Source organism: Salvelinus alpinus, chromosome 23 (assembly GCF_045679555.1).
Source record: "Salvelinus alpinus chromosome 23, SLU_Salpinus.1, whole genome shotgun sequence".
In the NCBI taxonomy this organism is placed as follows: domain Eukaryota; kingdom Metazoa; phylum Chordata; class Actinopteri; order Salmoniformes; family Salmonidae; genus Salvelinus; species Salvelinus alpinus.
In genome coordinates this window covers 43,140,745-43,158,301 of record NC_092108.1, presented here as the reverse complement: position 1 = coordinate 43,158,301, position 17,557 = coordinate 43,140,745, and the positions used below count along the sequence as shown (strand labels likewise).

Sequence of the window (17,557 nt, the reverse complement as noted above, 5' to 3'; positions counted from 1 at the left end):
GACCAATTTGGGTTTCCAGTCTCTCCAAAAGAATGTGGTGATCGATGGTGTCAAAGGCAGCACTAAGGTCTAGTAGCACGAGGACAGATGCAGAGCCTCGGTCTGACGCCATTAAAAGGTCATTTACCACCTTCACAAGTGCAGTCTCAGTGCTATGATGGGGTCTAAAACCAGACTGAAGCATTTCGTATACATTATTTGTCTTCAGAAAGGCAGTGAGTTGCTGCGCAACAGCTTTTTCTAAAATCTTTGAGAGGAATGGAAGATTCGATATAGGCCGATAGTTTTTTATATTTTCCGGGTCAAGGTTTGGCTTTTTCAAGAGAGGCTTTATCACTGCCACTTTTAGTGAGTTTGGTACACATCCGGTGGATAGAGAGCTGTTTATTATGTTCAACATAGGAGGGCCAAGCACAGGAAGCAGCTCCTTCAGCAGTTTAGTAGGAATAGGATCCAGTATGCAGCTTGAAGGTTTAGAGGCCATGATTATTTTCATCATTGTGTCAAGAGATATAGTACTAAAACACTTAAGTGTCTCTCCCGATCCCAGGCCCTCGCAGAGCTGTGCAGATCCAGGACAGCTAAGCCCTGGAGGAATACGCAGATTCAAAGAGGAGTCCGTAATTTGCTTTCTAATGGTCATGATCTTTTCCTCAAAGAAGTTCATGAATTTATTACTGCTGAAGTGAAAGCCATCCTCTCTTGGGGAATGCTGCTTTTTAGTTAGTTTCGCAACAGTATCAAAAAGAAATTTTGGATTGTTCTTATTTTCCTCGATTAAGTTGGAAAAGTAGGATGAGCGAGCAGCAGTGAGGGCTCTTCGGTACTGCACGGTACTGTCTTTCCAAGCTAGTCGGAAGACTTCCAGTTTGGTGTGGCGCCATTTCCGTTCCAATTTCCTGGAAGCTTGCTTCAAAGCTCGGGTATTTTCTGTATACCAGGGAGCTAGTTTCTTATGACAAATGTTTTTCGTTTTTAGGGGTGCAACTGCATCTAGGGTATTGCGCAAGGTTAAATTGAGTTCCTCAGTTAGGTGGTTAACTGATTTTTGTCCTCTGACGTCCTTGGGTAGGCAGAAGGAGTCTGGAAGGGCATCAAGGAATTTTTGTGTTGTCTGAGAATTTATAGCACGACTTTTGATGCTCCTTGGTTGGGGTCTGAGCAGATTATTTGTTGCGATTGCAAACAACATGGACTCTTAACATGGACTCTTAACAACGTGATTAAACTGTGTTGCCCTGTTTTTAAAACAAGCAAGGTGTTGCAGCAAATGATGAATAGATTGGGCTTGGAACTTCTAACCTTGGCAATTTGACAGGTAAACTCATTTGTAAATTATTATTCTATATCTTTTTTTTTTGCTATTCGAACCGTTATTACGGAGACTGTGGTCATTTGGCGGGCCAATTACCATCATCCAAAATTCCATGACCGTCACAGCCCTATACTCTACTTTTCTTTACCATACTGTGAAAACATGTGAAGCATAGACATCTATGGTTGGTAAAGTTTTGTCCGGTCTGGACCAACCAAATTGGGTCTTGTTTGGGGAGCAGATCTCATTAGAATAATAGCCAGTGGGTAGAATAATACTCATGCAAAGGAGGATATTACACTTTTCTACCTTTGTGTACCTATTTAGGATGCATCACCATGAAGAGAATGACATTCAAATGTTATACATTTCTGTATAGTACAGATCCAGGACCCTTTGATGTCGTTCTGTTACCGTCATTCTGTTACCGGGTGTTGACCCACTTTAGTTCAATAATCAAAGTAGATTTCTTTCAAACTCAAGGTATCATGTTATAGCTGACACCCCATTTTATCTGCAGACATCTTTGAATCTTAAGTCGGACTAGATATTTATCAAAGAGTTTGGAAAATGTGATCACCTAAAAAAAACAGAGAGATTTTACTGTCATTCTGTTACCAAACTTTGCATCGGCGCTGTTGCTCAAGTAAATGTGTTTCAGTAAAATTGTCAGTAGCAATTGTTAAAAGTAGACTCATGTCGGTGTATGGTTTGATAAACTTTGCAATCAATGGTTTTTGCTTGGCATACATTTTAATGTGAGAAAGTGAGTCTCAGCATCACCCTGTTATCCGTGGAATTGCCCTTTTACAGATGAGCCCTGTATACACATCAATATACATGTCAATATTCACATCAATACACAAAAAGCAAAACACAGTCATGGAAAACAAACACATTCTTCATTAAAAAGGTGCTCAATCAGCCTTTTGAAATGTATTATAATCCATTTGAAGCGATAGTGTGATCAACGGTTTTGGCGCCATTTCGTGCTGCTTTGAGACAAGCGTGGGGACTCGTCTTGATAAATCAATCAATGTCCGATTTCTTTCTTTTCACTAAATCTTTGTTTGGATATTGGTTATGCTACAATTAGGCTGTGGAAATGTTATCTAAGTTGAGGTGCTGCTCATGATCATCTTGTCTCGTTGGCTCATTTGTTAGCACTGATCAGAACATTTTGCCAAGCGTGGTACTTACTGTATGTAGCATAACACGTGGATTATTTTCCTCTTCAGTCGCCTGTGACTCCTCTTAATCGATCAATGTGATTTTGTTCCAGTGAATCGCCATCTGTATATTTGGTTAAATCTCTGTCTGGGCAAATAAGTAGAGGGGTTAGCTCATCTATCACTGATTAGACACAGTTCGCATTGCGATAATGTAGCCTAAATCAAGTGTAGGCCTATTATTTTAGCTTGATCGCGTATAGGCAACTCCAAAAGCCCACGGAGGTTGTGAAATGTGAACACAACACTCGCATGCTTTTGAAAATATCGATTGTCTATTGGTATCGTGATGAAGATACTCTCATTGTAAGACCCTACGCCTTCTCCCTAACAAAGCGGAGTGAGGGTAGAAAAAGACATGAAACGTCGATCAAAGAAGCATGTGCTTGCCTTGGGCTCAATTCAAAATGACAGCCATTCCACACCTTGCTGTATATATAAATATTATTTCCATTTTATTCTGTTATATTGAATTCTATTCTTAGGCTACCCTAATCACAGTCAACACACATATTTTATAGAAGGCTAAGTGTGTCTTGTTTGTTTGATGAACAAAACTACTATAGGCTGCATAGACCAGTAACATAATTCATCTCAATATGTCATTTGATTCTTTTGAAATGCCATTTTATTCGTCTTATAATGTTTCTTCGGACCTGCCTAAAACAAATGTAATAACGGATTTCCTTGTGATGGTGTATATTCAATGGATTTATTCAAATAGACGTCCACCCACATGGGCCCACGTCTACTATCGCTCCTAAACTTGCCTGCATGTGCACTGGAGATTTAAAAGGCTTATCCCGGCAAGAATGTGGTAGAAATGGGACCATATGAATTGGGTTCTAAAAAACATTGGCTGATTTTTTTTTAGCCGGCGCCATACCGTAAAGTCTGTCTGCAAAGGGAATGAGAATCAAGAAGTTAACCTTTTACACCTTATAGCTAATCTAGATCCAAACTATGGTAATAAGGAAGCTAGGACTCAGGGTTGGGGAGTAACTGATTACAAAATAAACTAACTGTAATCAGTTATGTTACCAGCAAAAAGCATTCTAATCAGATTACAGGTACTTTTGAAAACTAGATGGTTACTTCTTGGATGACTTTTAAATTCAGAAAGGATGTTTGCGAAAATACATTGACACCTTTTTCTCAATGACATTAAATTGAGCATTGAAAAAAGGTGCAAGTAACCTACCCAACCCTGATAGTTTTTACCCTTATTTAACTAGGCAAGTCAGTTAAGAACAAATACTTATTTACAATGATGGCCTACACTGGCCAAACCCGGACAACGCTGGGCCAATTGTGCGCCACCCTATGGGATTCCCAATCACGGCTGGTTGTGATACAGCCTAGAATTGAACCAGGGTGTTTGTAGTGACACCTCAAGCACTGAGATGTAGTGCTTTAGACCGCTGCGCCACACGGGAGCCCAAGACCCCATGCTTGAGCTTCTATTCAAAGTAATTGACACAACTGTAAATTGGATGTGCATTTGAGTAAGCAAAGAAGATAACCTTTTGCAAGCCTTTGGTGTGTTTTTAATGACTTCTCTCAACCATCATACAGATTGACAGGTGTCAACGATGTCTCTTGATCCTCTTATTTAATCTCTTTCTTCCCTTTATTTGTTTACCTCCTCATCCGTCGATTTTCATACTGCTGACTCTCTCAGAATTACCTGTATAATACGAGGTCACCACTCTGGGGAATCCAATATGGCTGGGCCGAGTAGTGATTTGTGATTGAATGTGATATCACTTAGTAATAAAGCTTTGAAATTCGATCGAGGTGATTTCTCCCTTTCTCCCTCCTACATTTTCTCAAATTTCTACATTTTCGGTGGTATCAAAGGCAGACAGATTTTTCTCTTCCGTCATCATCTTTTTATTTAGAGCTTTATGAGGATTTAACCGTTTTCTCATGACAGACTTTCTGTGTACCCAGTTTTTTATGTATCCGTGTGGAATTGATGCCGATGGACTTACTGTCGTCTTATGAGAAGAATTGACTAAAATAATCAATTAGGTAAACAATAGACTTCTGCTTTTTGGACTATAATTTTATTTCCAACCACCACTTAATAGTTATTGCAGCGTTTCCCAAACTCGGTCCTCAGGACCCCAAGTGGTGCACGCTTTCGTTTTAGCCCTAGCACTACACAGCTGATTCGAATGATCAAAACTTGATGATTAGTTGATTATTTGAATCAGCTGTGTAGTGCTAGGGCTAAAAAGAAAGCGTGCACCACTTGGGGCCCCGAGTTTGGGAAACCCTGAGTTATTGTTTGTTACAATAGCTTCTTGGTTTAACTAACTCTCCTGTTCTTGATTTATAGAAACACTAATGGACAGCAAGTGGGCGACAACAGAACTGTCCTGGACCACATTTCCGGAGAGTGGGGTGAGTGTGTTGTTATTCCACAGCATTTGCTGCTTAGTAGAGCTCCCCCTGCTTAAACGACACACCTCCCACTGTTTTATACCTCTCTTTGCAAAGTTTCTTTTCTTTTCTTCGTTGCTAAAAACAAATGAGAAACATACACCTTTACGTTTGACTTTTAAGCAAAGTTTTTCTGAAATGAAGATCCCCCCCCCCCCCCCAAACCTCCAAAATAGTCCAAAACTCAAATCTCCCTAAAAGTCCCGAAACATAAATCTCCAATATAGTCAAAAAATACTCAACTCTGCTACATACTCATATTGAGTACATAGACCCAAAACGGCAACAAACACAGCTACAAGCAACACTAGCTGAAGAATTTGGACATACAGTACCAGTCAAAAGTTTGGCCCCCCCTCTAATTCCAGGGGTTTTCTTTGTTTACTATTTTCTACATTGTAGATTAATAGAGAATACATAACAACTATGAAATAACACATTGAATCATGTAGTAACCAAAAAAGTGTTTAAACAAATCAAAATATATTTTATATTTGAGATTCTTCAAAGTAGCCACTATTTGCCTTGATGACAGCTTTGCACACTCTTGGCATTCTCTCAACCAGCTTCTTGAGGTAGTCACCTGGAATGCATTTCAATTAACAGGTGTGCCTTGTTAAGTTAATTTGTGGAATTTCTTTCCTTCTTAATGCGTTTGAGCCAATCAGTTGTGTTTGTGACAAGGGAGGGGTGGTATACAGAAGATAGCCCTATTTGGTAAAAGACCAAGTTCATATTATGGCAAGAACAGCTCAAATAAGCAAAGAGAAATGACAGTCCATCATTACTTGAAGACATGAAGGTCAGTCAATCCGGAAAATGTCAATAACTTTGAAAGTTTCTTCAAGTACAGTTGCGAAAACCACCAAGCGCTATGATGAAACTGACTCACATGCGGACTGCCACAGGAAAGGAAGACACAGTTACCTCGGCTGCAGAGGATAAGTTCATTAGAGTTCACTGAACCTCAGGTTGCAGCCCAAATAACTGCTTCACAGAGTTCAAATAACAGACACATCTCAACATCCACTGTTCAGAGGAGACTGTGTGAATCAGGCCTTCATGGTCGAATTGCTGCAAAGAAACCACTACTAAAGGACACCAATAAGGAGAAGACACTTGCTTGGGCCCAGAAACACGAGCAATGGATATTAGACCAGTGGAAATCTGTCCTTTGGTCTGATGAGTCCAAATTTGAGATATTTGGTTCAATCCGCCGTGTCTTTGTGAGACGCAGAGTAGTTTAACGGATGATCTCCGCATGTGTAGTTCCCACCGTGAAGCATGGAGGAGGAGGTGTGATGGTGTGGGTGTGCTTTGCTGGTGACACTGTTGGTGATTTCTTTAGAATTCAAGGCACATTTGACCAGCATGGCTATCACAGCATTCTGCAGAAATATGCCATCCCATCTGGTTTGCGCTTAGTGGGACTATTATTTGTTTTTCAACAGGACAATGACCCAACATAGCTCCAGGCTGTGTAAGGGTTATTTGACCAATAAGAAGATTGATAGAGTGCTGAATCAGATGACTTGGCCTCCACAATCTCCGACTTCAACCTATTTGAAATGGTTTGGGATGAGTCGGACCGCAGAGTGAAGGAAAAGCAGCCAACAAGTGCTCAGCATATGTGGAAACTCCTTCAAGACTGTTGGAAAAGCATTCCAGGTGAAGTTGGTTGAGAGAATGCCAAGAGAGTGCAAAGCTGTCATCAAGGCAAAGGGTGGCTACTTTCAAGACACTCAAATATGAAATATTTTGATTTGTTTAACACTTTCTTTGGTTACTACATGATTCCATGTGTTATTTCATAGTTTTGATGTCTTCACTATTATTCTGCAATGTAGAAAATAGTACAAATAATGACAAACCCTTGAATGTGTCCAAACTTTTGACTTGTACTGTATTTCTCTTAAAGTGGAAGAAGCCAATAGGCAAATTACAGCTGGGAATTAATGTTTCAGCTGATCATATCCCCCATAGAAACGGTGAGAAAATAAAACAACATATATTTGACCCCCAGGCTAACAGCTCGACAGACCTTCCCCACTCCCGGGCAGTGTAATTTGTCTTTTGTACGTGAGCGCAAAGTCAGTCAATGAAAACGGCGGGTTACCATGGCAACAATCTCCAGCAGTCCATTCTTTTCAGGCCTTTCTGCAGACTCACACCGAATGTCTTTGCACCCCAAGAAGTCATATGTCATTAGGGCAAGGCGGCCCTCTCAAAATGCGTGACAAGCCCATACGTTCTGTCCGGGTGCAATTATCATATTTGTGAGGTATTGCTGCTGCGACGTGGTGCACTTGATTTATGGTGTAGAATGCTGACTCCTGGACTCATCGTTTTGGAATAAATTGCATGCGTGCGGGCTCTGCCAAATATGGAATTATGCATTCTGTTCCTCTTGTTGAATTGATCAATGTTTGGAGCCCTCATTAAGAATGGAAATTAATTATTCAGGTTGAGTTGTTAGAATCAAAAGATTAACTTCTTGGAAAAGGTGATTTATTCCTTGGGCAAAAATATGTTAATAACCCAGTTAATCATGGATCATGGTTAATCATGGATTTAATCCTGTAATAGATAGCTCTTTGAATATTTCCTATAGGTAGTCATGCCTATATTGTAGAATATATTTGGTGTAGAATATCTGGGGATATGAACTGGTGTAAATGGTATTTTTGCTGACTGTAGAGAACCATATCGCAGTTAGACCGTTGTTGAAGCTAAGTGCTGTGAAATAATTAATTGACTGCTTCACTCAATGAGGTATACTGACCACGTTTCATAGCATGCAAAAATACTTCTCACGGCTTTGAAGAGTAGGCTTGGAAATGTTCCACTTGAAATATTCCACTTGAATCTTAAAGTACCGTAAAACTTCAATTAAACGCTGAGTCTCAAATAGCCGCCTGTCCCTTTTAATAGCCGAGCAACGGCACACATTTCAGCACACAAACACCTGTTTCAAATAAACACCGGATCTAAATTAATTGTTTATGAGGTAACCATGAATTACCATGAATTGTTTATGAGGTTTAATGTTTGATTTGTTACATTAAATAATTCAGTAATGTCTCGAAAGAATGATGGCAATCATCCGTTTTTATCACGGGTAAGAAACTGCCAGCCATTGGCTGCTAACAGCTGAGAACTTCTAGCTAACTGGCAAGCACAAAAACAATCAACTTCGGGAGTACAAGCCCCCAGAAATCGTCTGGTTGCCCTCTAGTGGCAAAAGTAAGAACTGCCGAAAATGTATCGTCAAAGACAAAAATAATTACTCTGTGAAAGAAAAACATTTTGGGGGTGTTGAAATAGAGGCATACTAAGACAAATAAAACGTGACACAGTGTGTAAATGATAACACATTATTGAAGGAAATGAAGAAATGTATTAAAATGCTGGAAGTGAATGCTGGAACTAAACAATTAACTATTAAAATGAGCAAAAGCTGTGCGCGTTCGGGAAATAGACGCCTGGCTCAAATAGAAGCCGGTCTCTAATAAGCGCCTGTTGTGTTCAGTGATTTGAGCAAATAAACGGCCAGTCTATTAATGAAAGTTTTACACTATACACCATAACACCTCCATGATGCAACCAGAAAGATGACATTGAATTTGAATTGCCCCTTTAGTAAATAATGCACTGTTTGCATTATACACGATTTGAGATTAGAAATGGCAGAACTCATTAAAAATAGGCCCTATAATCTCTTTCAATATCAGCACTTACTAAATTACTGTAGCATTTGGAGAACCAACATTTCCTAGGAAGGACATTCGGATTGCTACCTTTCTTGTGCAATTATACTATGATTATATGAAGACCTAGGTTCAATTAGTATTTGTTTTCTTTCAAAGGCTTTGCATGTTAGTGCCTGCCTGGAGTGCCAGATGAGTGGGGTTTGCATTTTTGGCACTATTGCATTGGTTCAAGCAAGCTCAACCAAACGCAGCTAAACTATTTGAAATCAAATAAATACTATTTGAACCCAGGTCTGATGATATCTACAGTTCTCTTCACTAGTAACATTGTTTGTCTGTTTTCCTGCAGTGGGAGGAGGTGAGTGGCTACGACGACTCAATGAGTCCTATCAGGACATACCAGGTGTGCAACGTGCGCGAACCCAACCAGAACAATTGGCTGAGGACGGACTTCATCCCCCGTAAGGGCGTGCTGCGCGTCTACGTGGAGCTCAAGTTCTCCGTCCGTGACTGTGCCAGTATTCCCAACATCCCCGGCTCCTGCAAGGAGACCTTTAACCTCTTCTACTACGAGTCCGATGGCGATACCGCTACGGAAAGTAGTCCCTTGTGGAGGGAGACCCCTTATGTCAAAGTTGACACCATTGCCCCTGATGAGAGTTTTTCCTTGCTCGAAGCAGGCAGGATCAACACCAAAGTGCGAAGCTTTGGCCCTATTTCCAAGGCCGGCTTCTACCTAGCCTTCCAGGACCTGGGGGCTTGTATGTCCTTGATATCCGTGCGGGTTTTCTTCAAGAAGTGCTCGACGACCATCGCAAACTTCGCCGTCTTCCCCGAGACGGCCACAGGGGCCGAGGCCACCTCCTTGGTCATCGCCCCGGGGGCGTGTGTGTCTAACGCGCAGGAGTTGTCCGTCCCTCTTAAGCTGTACTGCAACGGGGATGGGGAGTGGATGGTTCCCGTGGGGTCTTGTACCTGCATGCCGGGGTTTGAGCCTGCTATGGCCGACACACAGTGCCAGGGTGAGTTTTTAGTCTATAGGTGCCTGTTTTTACTTTTAACTAAAGCCTGGTTTTTAATGATTAACTAAAGCCTGGTTTTTAATGATTAACTAAAGCCTGGTTTTTAATGATTAACTAAAGCCTGGTTTTTAATGCTTAACTAAGCCTGGTTTTTAATGCTTAACTAAGCCTGGTTTTTAATGCTTAACTAAGCCTGGTTTTTAATGCTTAACTAAGCCTGGTTTTTAATGCTTAACTAAGGCTGGTTTTTAATACTTAACCTAAGGCTGGTTTTTAATACTTAACCAAAGCCTGTTTTTTAATACTTAACCAAAGCCTGTTTTTTATGCTTAACCAAAGCCTGGTTTTTAATGCTTAACCAAAGCCTGGTTTTTAATGCTTAACTAAAGCCTGGTTTTTAATGCTTAACTAAAGCCTGGTTGTTAATGCTTAACTAAAGCCTGGTTTTTAATGCTTAACTAAAGCCTGGTTTTTAATGCTTAACTAAAGTCTGGTTTTTAATGCTTAACTAAAGCCTAGTTTTTAATGCTTAGCCAAAGCCTGGGTTTTTTATGCTCAATTCAAGTCACACAGTCTACTCCACCCTCTGTATGTATTGTGTGGCGCATGAATGAAGGGTGAAGGAGGGTGGAGAGTTTGCATTAATGAGCTGTTGCGGAGAGCAGCAGCATACAAATATTGAGAGAGGGGGGGGATCGGAGGGAGAGGGAGAATGAGATAGTGAAAGGGAAAAAGAAGATAGTGAGGAGAGAAAGGAAGATAGTGGGAGAGAGAGAGCGAGATTGTGAGAGAGAATATTGTGTGAGGGAGAGACAAAGAGATTGTAAAGGAGAAAGGGAAATTGAGGTGGAGAGAGATATACTGTGAGAGGGGGAAGGAGAGATAAAGCGAGAGACAGACAGAGGGAGAGAGAGAGAGAGAAGGACAATGAGATTGAGCCGTGAATTGCTGATTGCCCATGCCAAAATGAGGAGCGGTCAGAGAAAGAACGAGTAGCTTCCTCGTCTCTCTCCTTTCTCCACCTGGGCGTGAGAAACGGCGAATAACACGCGCCAGAGAGCTCATTTATGGCCATTTGGCGGCTCAAGGTTAAAAGCCTGTTGTCGACGCCTGATAAAAGGCTTCAGGCGTGGCGGAGGCGGGCGGTGGCGAGGAGGAGGAAGTGTAATTTCCTGTATGGTCTCCCCACCGTTAGTTCATCTACAGACGGCTGCACTCATTACCACCGCTCAGACCACCGTGAGCCAACACTGCCACCGCTCACCATTAATCACAGGGACGTTACCTCAGTCTAGAGAGAGTTAGAGAGGGAGAGAGAGAGGTGGAATGAAGAGAGAAGAGGGGGGGTTGTAGAGAGGGAGGGATGGAGAGAAGGGGAGAGAGAGAGAAAGAGGGAGAAATAGAGAGGGGAGGAGAGAGGGAGGGGTGGTAGAGGGTGGGGGAGAGGGAGGGTGAGCGGGAGGTGGGGTAGAGAGTGAGATGCCAGTGAGGGCCATAGAACTTTCCGGTATCAGAGAGAGAAAGACAAATGGGCATGCCCTCCAAGGTTAATGGATTAAAGCGGTGGATTCAGGTGATTGTCCTCGAGAAACAAACAAACAAAAGAAAACGATGCTGCAGTGTATAATAATACAAACATAAATCAGATTCATGTTTCAAGAGTGTATCTTGGCCTGAGGTCTTAGTTGAGTTACGAGATCCAAAACACATTTTCATGTTATCTTAACTTATCTATTTATTATATGGTTTTTGAGCTAGAATGTGGAACTTTAAAGTTCGCTAATTTCACACGAAGTAGTATTCCGGAGAATTAGGACTTAGCTTAAATTCAAACTGGAAAACCACTTAGCCCGACTAGTTAATCACAACCTCTCGCCAGAAAGGTTTTTACGAGCCCCCATGCTGATCAGACAGATGTTAAGCCAGAGCCACGGTTTTACACCACACTTAAAGAATGTGAGAAAGGTGAAAGTAAAGTCTAGTTTCTAAGTGATATTCACAACCTCATAGTGTAAACCTCCTTAACCATACTTTTAGTACAAATCTTAACCCCATTTGATGTTGAGACCTTTTTTGGTTTATCTTGACACTTTTGTCAATGAAGTTGCAGATTGAATTGATAGAGGATAGGCCCCCAAAAAGAGAAGCAAAATAGTATCCCTATAGTTGCATATGATTGATGATCAAGCTGCTTTGTATGTGTTCAGACCCACCTTTTTGAATTGTGTTCTTCTAAGCCCCACATAGACACTGAGTGATGGATTCAGGTGTATGCTTACTTTCAATCCTCCATCCTTGTTAGCCAGACCGGAACAATCTACTGTAATCCGTCCATCTTCATCTTTCGCTCTCAATTTACCTGTCATCCATAGTCCTCTCTGGGATAGATTGAAATCGCTCATATGTTATGATGAAAATGAGAGGGTATGAAGGATTTGCACAGACTAGCTAGAAGTTTATAAAGACTTCCTGACATATTTCCAACCCACACGGACTGAGATAGTCTAGGGTGACGATATGACACGCGAAGGTATTTGACAGACTAGCTAGAGGGATGTGACAAATGAGGAGGGGGAAAAAATCTTGACCTTTACATTTTTGTATTGGTTTCCCGTTAAAACGATAAGAAATGTTAATAAATGCCATGTGATTTCAAAATGCGTCCGTTTCAGATAGTTAAGCGTTGTACCTGCGTTACCATTACTGTACCTCAATTCCACCTTGCAAATGTTGCATTTTACCACCTTCTCATTTAATAACTTCGCAAAGCATTGCCATGTAGGACTTCGCTGATGTCGCTTGCCTTTCTCTGCCATTTTTCCAACTGTTAACAGCAATGACGTAGTGGTGGAGAGTCGTCTCCAAAATAATCGACTCCTTGCACGTCGACTCTCATTTCTGAGAGTCATTACACATTTGCGTCTTTCAAAGCATGGGAGAAAGAGGGGAAGGGCACAGTACAGGCAGGTCGGCCACTAGTTAGACAGAGTCAGAATCGTGCACTAGGCCTATCTATCGGCAATCAAAAGCTGAATCTCACAATGGAATGCTTCATCTTGCAATGTCTCACAACATCAGTAGAGCAGGGCCTATCATTAAGGAATAAGCGAGTATATTCTACAGGCACCAGACCGAAGACTGAACACACACTTGCATCATTAGCGAAGAGAAAGAGCAGGCAAGCCAGCACGAGGCAGAGAGAGGAGGGGGCAGGCAGAAAGAACAGTGTGGATATGTCATGGTAATCTGTATCTCGCAATGTCTTGTCTCGCAAATTAGCCTAAAGTTTACCTCTTCCTCTCTGGTTTTATTTAAATTACACAACTTTCCCCAGGCCTTTCTAGCCTATCGTCTAGTTAGGCTATAACACGGCAAATAATATGTTTCGTGATAACTGCACTGTGATTGACATTTTGCGGGAGGGGGTAAGCAAATGATTTTCTCTTCATGTTAACGATCCCTGTTTCGTTCACACCCCTCGCTAGAAGTTTCCTTAATAAAGAGTTAGGTGTCCCTCGCCCATTCAAACTCAACCAGAAAGAGATAGTCTCGTGTGACATTATGTTTTCAAAAGATTTGGACAGAGTAGCTCTCTCAAACTCAACGAGAGCTGCCCTATATCAATAGTTAGGCCTTTCTAACATACTTGACCCCGGCCGGACTGAGATTGTAGTATGTGGCCGGCCTTGGTTTGGTGTTGTGCTTTATTGACTTTGACAGTGTTCTGACTGTCCCTTTCGCTTTTGTCTTTCCAATATAGCGTGCACCCCCGGGTCATTCAAGTACAAGCAGGGGGAGGGCTCGTGTTACCCCTGCCCCCCCAACAGTCGCACGGGCTCCAGGGGGGCCAACATCTGCCTATGCCAAAATGGCTTCTACCGTGCCGACAGTGACCCTCCGGACTCAGCCTGCACCAGTAAGTCAAGCGCACCGTTTTTCATTAGCGGTTGTCATTGGCCGTAGAAATTCAAGGAAGATTCTCCGTTGAGCATGGGAGATTCTCCATGCTATTTAGTCTAGGACTAGGCTTAACCTTTGTCTGAGGAAATGGCCCAGGGAGTTTCGAAAACCGCTATGGTGTAAGTGTCTGCGAAGGCAGTTTAGTTTTAACTTGAGCATCTACAGTTGTTTCCACAGACACCTTTTATCCGAGAAATCACAGTTTTTCTCAGAGATATCACAGTTGATGTGTGATAGACATGCACTGCTTTGACATTGTGACATAGCCTAACACCAAAGGCCTTTTTTTCTCTGGCGTAACATACTGTGACTGAGCCCCTATGACTCGTGCAGACTCTCCTTGTTGAGAAAATTCGGACTGTGTCACTGTGTCCAAATCTTTTCAAACCACTGTGTCACTATCCTCGCAGACCATTCGGACTCCATACTTCCCCTATAGCCTGTCAGAGCGTGTGCCAGGCCTGGCAGACAATGTTTAGCAAGGGGTCGAGGGTGTTGTACTAGAAAGCTCAGCTCGGGCTCGCGTTGGGAGCCCAGCATTTCAGACTTTGTGCCCAATTAGATGAGGCCACATTCCAAACTGTGTCAGTCTAATTGGATAGGACAAAGCATGGGGAGGGGGGGGGGGGAACTAGCTCCACTTAGGGCGAACAGGCAGAGGAGCTGAACTGAGTTGGTTGAGATGTGTGAACTGAGACACTCTGAAAGCATTACCTCGCCTCGACTTGCCTCGCCATGTGCTGCTGCCGTAGTAGGTGTTGTCTGAATCGGCTTTGAGAGGGGTTTGGGTTTAGATTTCCCCTCAGCCTCTGTAACTGGATGAAGGAAACATTCTGCTTGCTGCTCCAGTTGTCCCCTGTAGCATTTATCACACGTTACCCCGATTTCATACCGTTCTTATTGAAAGAGCTCGTCTCTATTGAGTAACACTGTTCCATAGGTATACACTACTATGCACCACCGCTGCGCAATAGATCATTTCAATTCAGATCATCGCTATTTTATGGGTAATGAATCAAGTTTCATGAATAGTGATGTTTAAGTCAAGCGTGGCTTGGATATGGTTTATATTCGCTATGCGAATCCTGCTATTTATTTCACCATGTATAGCAGAACATATTTCTACTTCATGGAATGAACTCCCATTGCTATTTAATGGGTAATGATTTAAGTTCCATGAATTATAATGTTGGAAGTCATGCATGGAATGAACACGGTATATATAAAATAAATGAAGACTTCTGTTCAATTCATTATGTGCTGGAGATCACGTTTCTCCACCAGAAAGTGGACAATTGTATGAACTGTATGGATCCAGGAAGATAAGCCCTAATTGGTATCTTAGTAAGCAAATCTTAAATGCTTAGAGTGGGGTTCGAAGACTATGGTTTTAACAGTGAGGTTCTAAAAGTGAGGTTCTACAATATTAGCCTCTATAAGCGGTGTTCAGAGGACATCACTAACCCGTATGTGGCGTTTCTGTCCAGCCGTGCCCTCGCCACCTCAGAACGTCATCTCCACGGTGAACGAGACCTCGATCGCCCTGGAGTGGGAGGAGCCGCTGGACGTCGGCGGGCGGGACGACGTCATCTACAACGTGGTGTGTAAGAAGTGTCTGCGCGACCAGAGCCCGTGCTCGCGCTGCGACGACAACATGGACATGTCGCCGCGCCGACTCGGCCTGACCCAGAAGAAGGTGGTGGTGAGGAACCTGCAGGCGCACACCCGCTACAGCTTTGAGGTCCAGGCGGTCAACGGCGTCTCTGGGAAGAGCCCCGGCGCACCGCGATACGCCACCGTAAACATCACCACCAACCAGGCCGGTTAGTATCGTCGTAACGCCTTGTCAGCGCTTAACGTTAGCAGCACTCAACATGAATACTTGATATCGGCACTCACTCTCACCTCACGACAACACACCACTCAAGGTCACCACTGTAAGTAAAGTAGCTACCTAGCACTTAACATCACCACTCTGACTACACGACGACACACCACTCAGTGTCACCAACTTTACCACTCAACTCCGGTTAGCAGCAACAAAGTCATCTACTTTCTACCGTCTCATCTCGTTCTGAGTACTGATGCTTTGTGTGAGTTTATGGCCTCAGTATGTGTCATTTCAGCCTAGTACCAAATCAATCAACTGAAATGTCATGGAGAATGGTCAGATAAATGTCATGGTAAGAAGTCAGATAATCGTAAACATTGCTAGATGAAGAGCTTGTACACTTTGCTAATTTCATTTATACCGTGGAACAAAAATGCTCTTAACATATTCAACATGAAAGCTTGTATTTCTTTTACGTGTTAACATCACCCTTTTTTTTGTTGTCCAATCACAGCACCGTCAGCAATACCCACAGTGCACCTGATGAAGTCAACGTCAGACACCCTCAGCCTGTCCTGGCTTCCCCCAGAGAAACCCAACGGGGTCATCCTGGATTACGAGATTAAGTACTACGAAAGGGTAAGGCACTGGTCCCAGATCTGTTTGTGCTGTATAGCCCACTCCCATTGCCTTTTTCCCAGCCTCTAGCCTGGTCCTAGATCTGTTTGTGCTGTATAGCCCACTCCCATTGCCTTTTTCCCCAGCCTCTAGCCTGGTCCCAGATCTGTTTGTGCTGTATAGCCCACTCCCATTGCCTTTTTTCCCAGCCTCTAGTCTGGTCCCAGATCTGTTTGTGCTGTATAGCCAACTCATAGGTGTTGTAGGTGTTGACTATACAGCACAAACGAAATCTGGGACCAGGCTCACTGTTCTCTGATTCAACCAGGATTTACATAAGTAAACATTTACTCTGTACCTTAAGTTTGAAGAGTCACTGGAAAGAAAACAACTGTACAAAATCTGTTTGAAGAATAAACATGGCATCTTTTGTCTGATGTAGCCTGGGTTGTTTATGGCATTTCACAGGTTAGCGCTCACTTGATGCAGATGTGTGCTGTTTTCTTCAGCAGCATCAGCACCACGTGCCGATAGACCTCAGCATGGACATAGACATGCTGCTCATATAGGAAGGAATATGAACCAAATGAACTCACCTACATCAAGAGAATGCTGTCCCTTTTTTTTTTAAAGAAGAAGAATTTCGCTTTTTTCCCCCCCGATTCTAATCAATGTGTTGTCGGGTTCCTCAAGGTTTTCTTGCTTCTAGGGAGTTTTCCTTGTCACTCTGCCTCTGATTTCAGTCTAAGCTGTGTTACTGTAAAATCACGTGACAACTGCTGATGTTAAAAAAGGGTTTGATAAATACATTTGTTCGATTGGTTGATTGATTGACGTGTTCCATAGGGCCAGGCCATGTCTCACACGGTGACGGCCCAGCACAGCTCAACCCGTGTGGAGGGACTGAGGGCTGCCACTCCCTACGTTGTCCAGGTCCGGGCTCGCACTGTGGCTGGCTACGGGCACTACAGCATCCCTATGGACTTCAGCACCTCCATACACAGTACGTGTTTCTCTCTCCTCCTCCTCCTCCTCCTCCTGTGCTCCTTCGTTGTCTCATTCTTTCTCTCTGTGTTCTGTGTCGATCTCTTCCTCCCCATCGGTCTCTGTGCCTCTTACTTTCCCTCTATCTCTCCTCCTTTTCTGCCTTCACTAGTTCATTGTCTTTTTCTCCTCCTCTTTCTGTCGCTCTCTCCCTTCACTGTTTATCATTGTCCTCCACCATTGCTAATGCCTTTCATTTTTTTCTTCACCGGGGTGTTTCAAAGCTTTTCTATGTTCACTTTAATAAGTACAATCCATCCAAGTAGTGAAAGAACACTGAAGAAGCAATTTGAAGAAGCTGTCTGTTTTTAAAGAATTTGCTCTTAATGGCTGTGTGATATTTCTACAGTCTGTTATGGAAGCAGATTAATGCAGGATTA

General features: G+C 42.7%; 1 protein-coding gene across 2 annotated transcripts in view; it reads left to right on the top strand.

Moving 5' to 3' along the window:
* Positions 1–17,557, top strand: part of LOC139551084 (ephrin type-B receptor 3-like) — a 96,044-nt gene that overhangs the window by 62,347 nt on the left and 16,140 nt on the right. For both annotated transcript variants that reach the window (XM_071362474.1, XM_071362473.1), the window contains 6 exons: positions 4,889–4,953; positions 9,052–9,724; positions 13,485–13,640; positions 15,172–15,507; positions 16,030–16,154; positions 16,980–17,136. In XM_071362474.1, the coding sequence (XP_071218575.1) occupies positions 4,889–4,953; positions 9,052–9,724; positions 13,485–13,640; positions 15,172–15,507; positions 16,030–16,154; positions 16,980–17,136 (1,512 nt within the window). The remainder of the gene's footprint in view (positions 1–4,888; positions 4,954–9,051; positions 9,725–13,484; positions 13,641–15,171; positions 15,508–16,029; positions 16,155–16,979; positions 17,137–17,557) is intronic.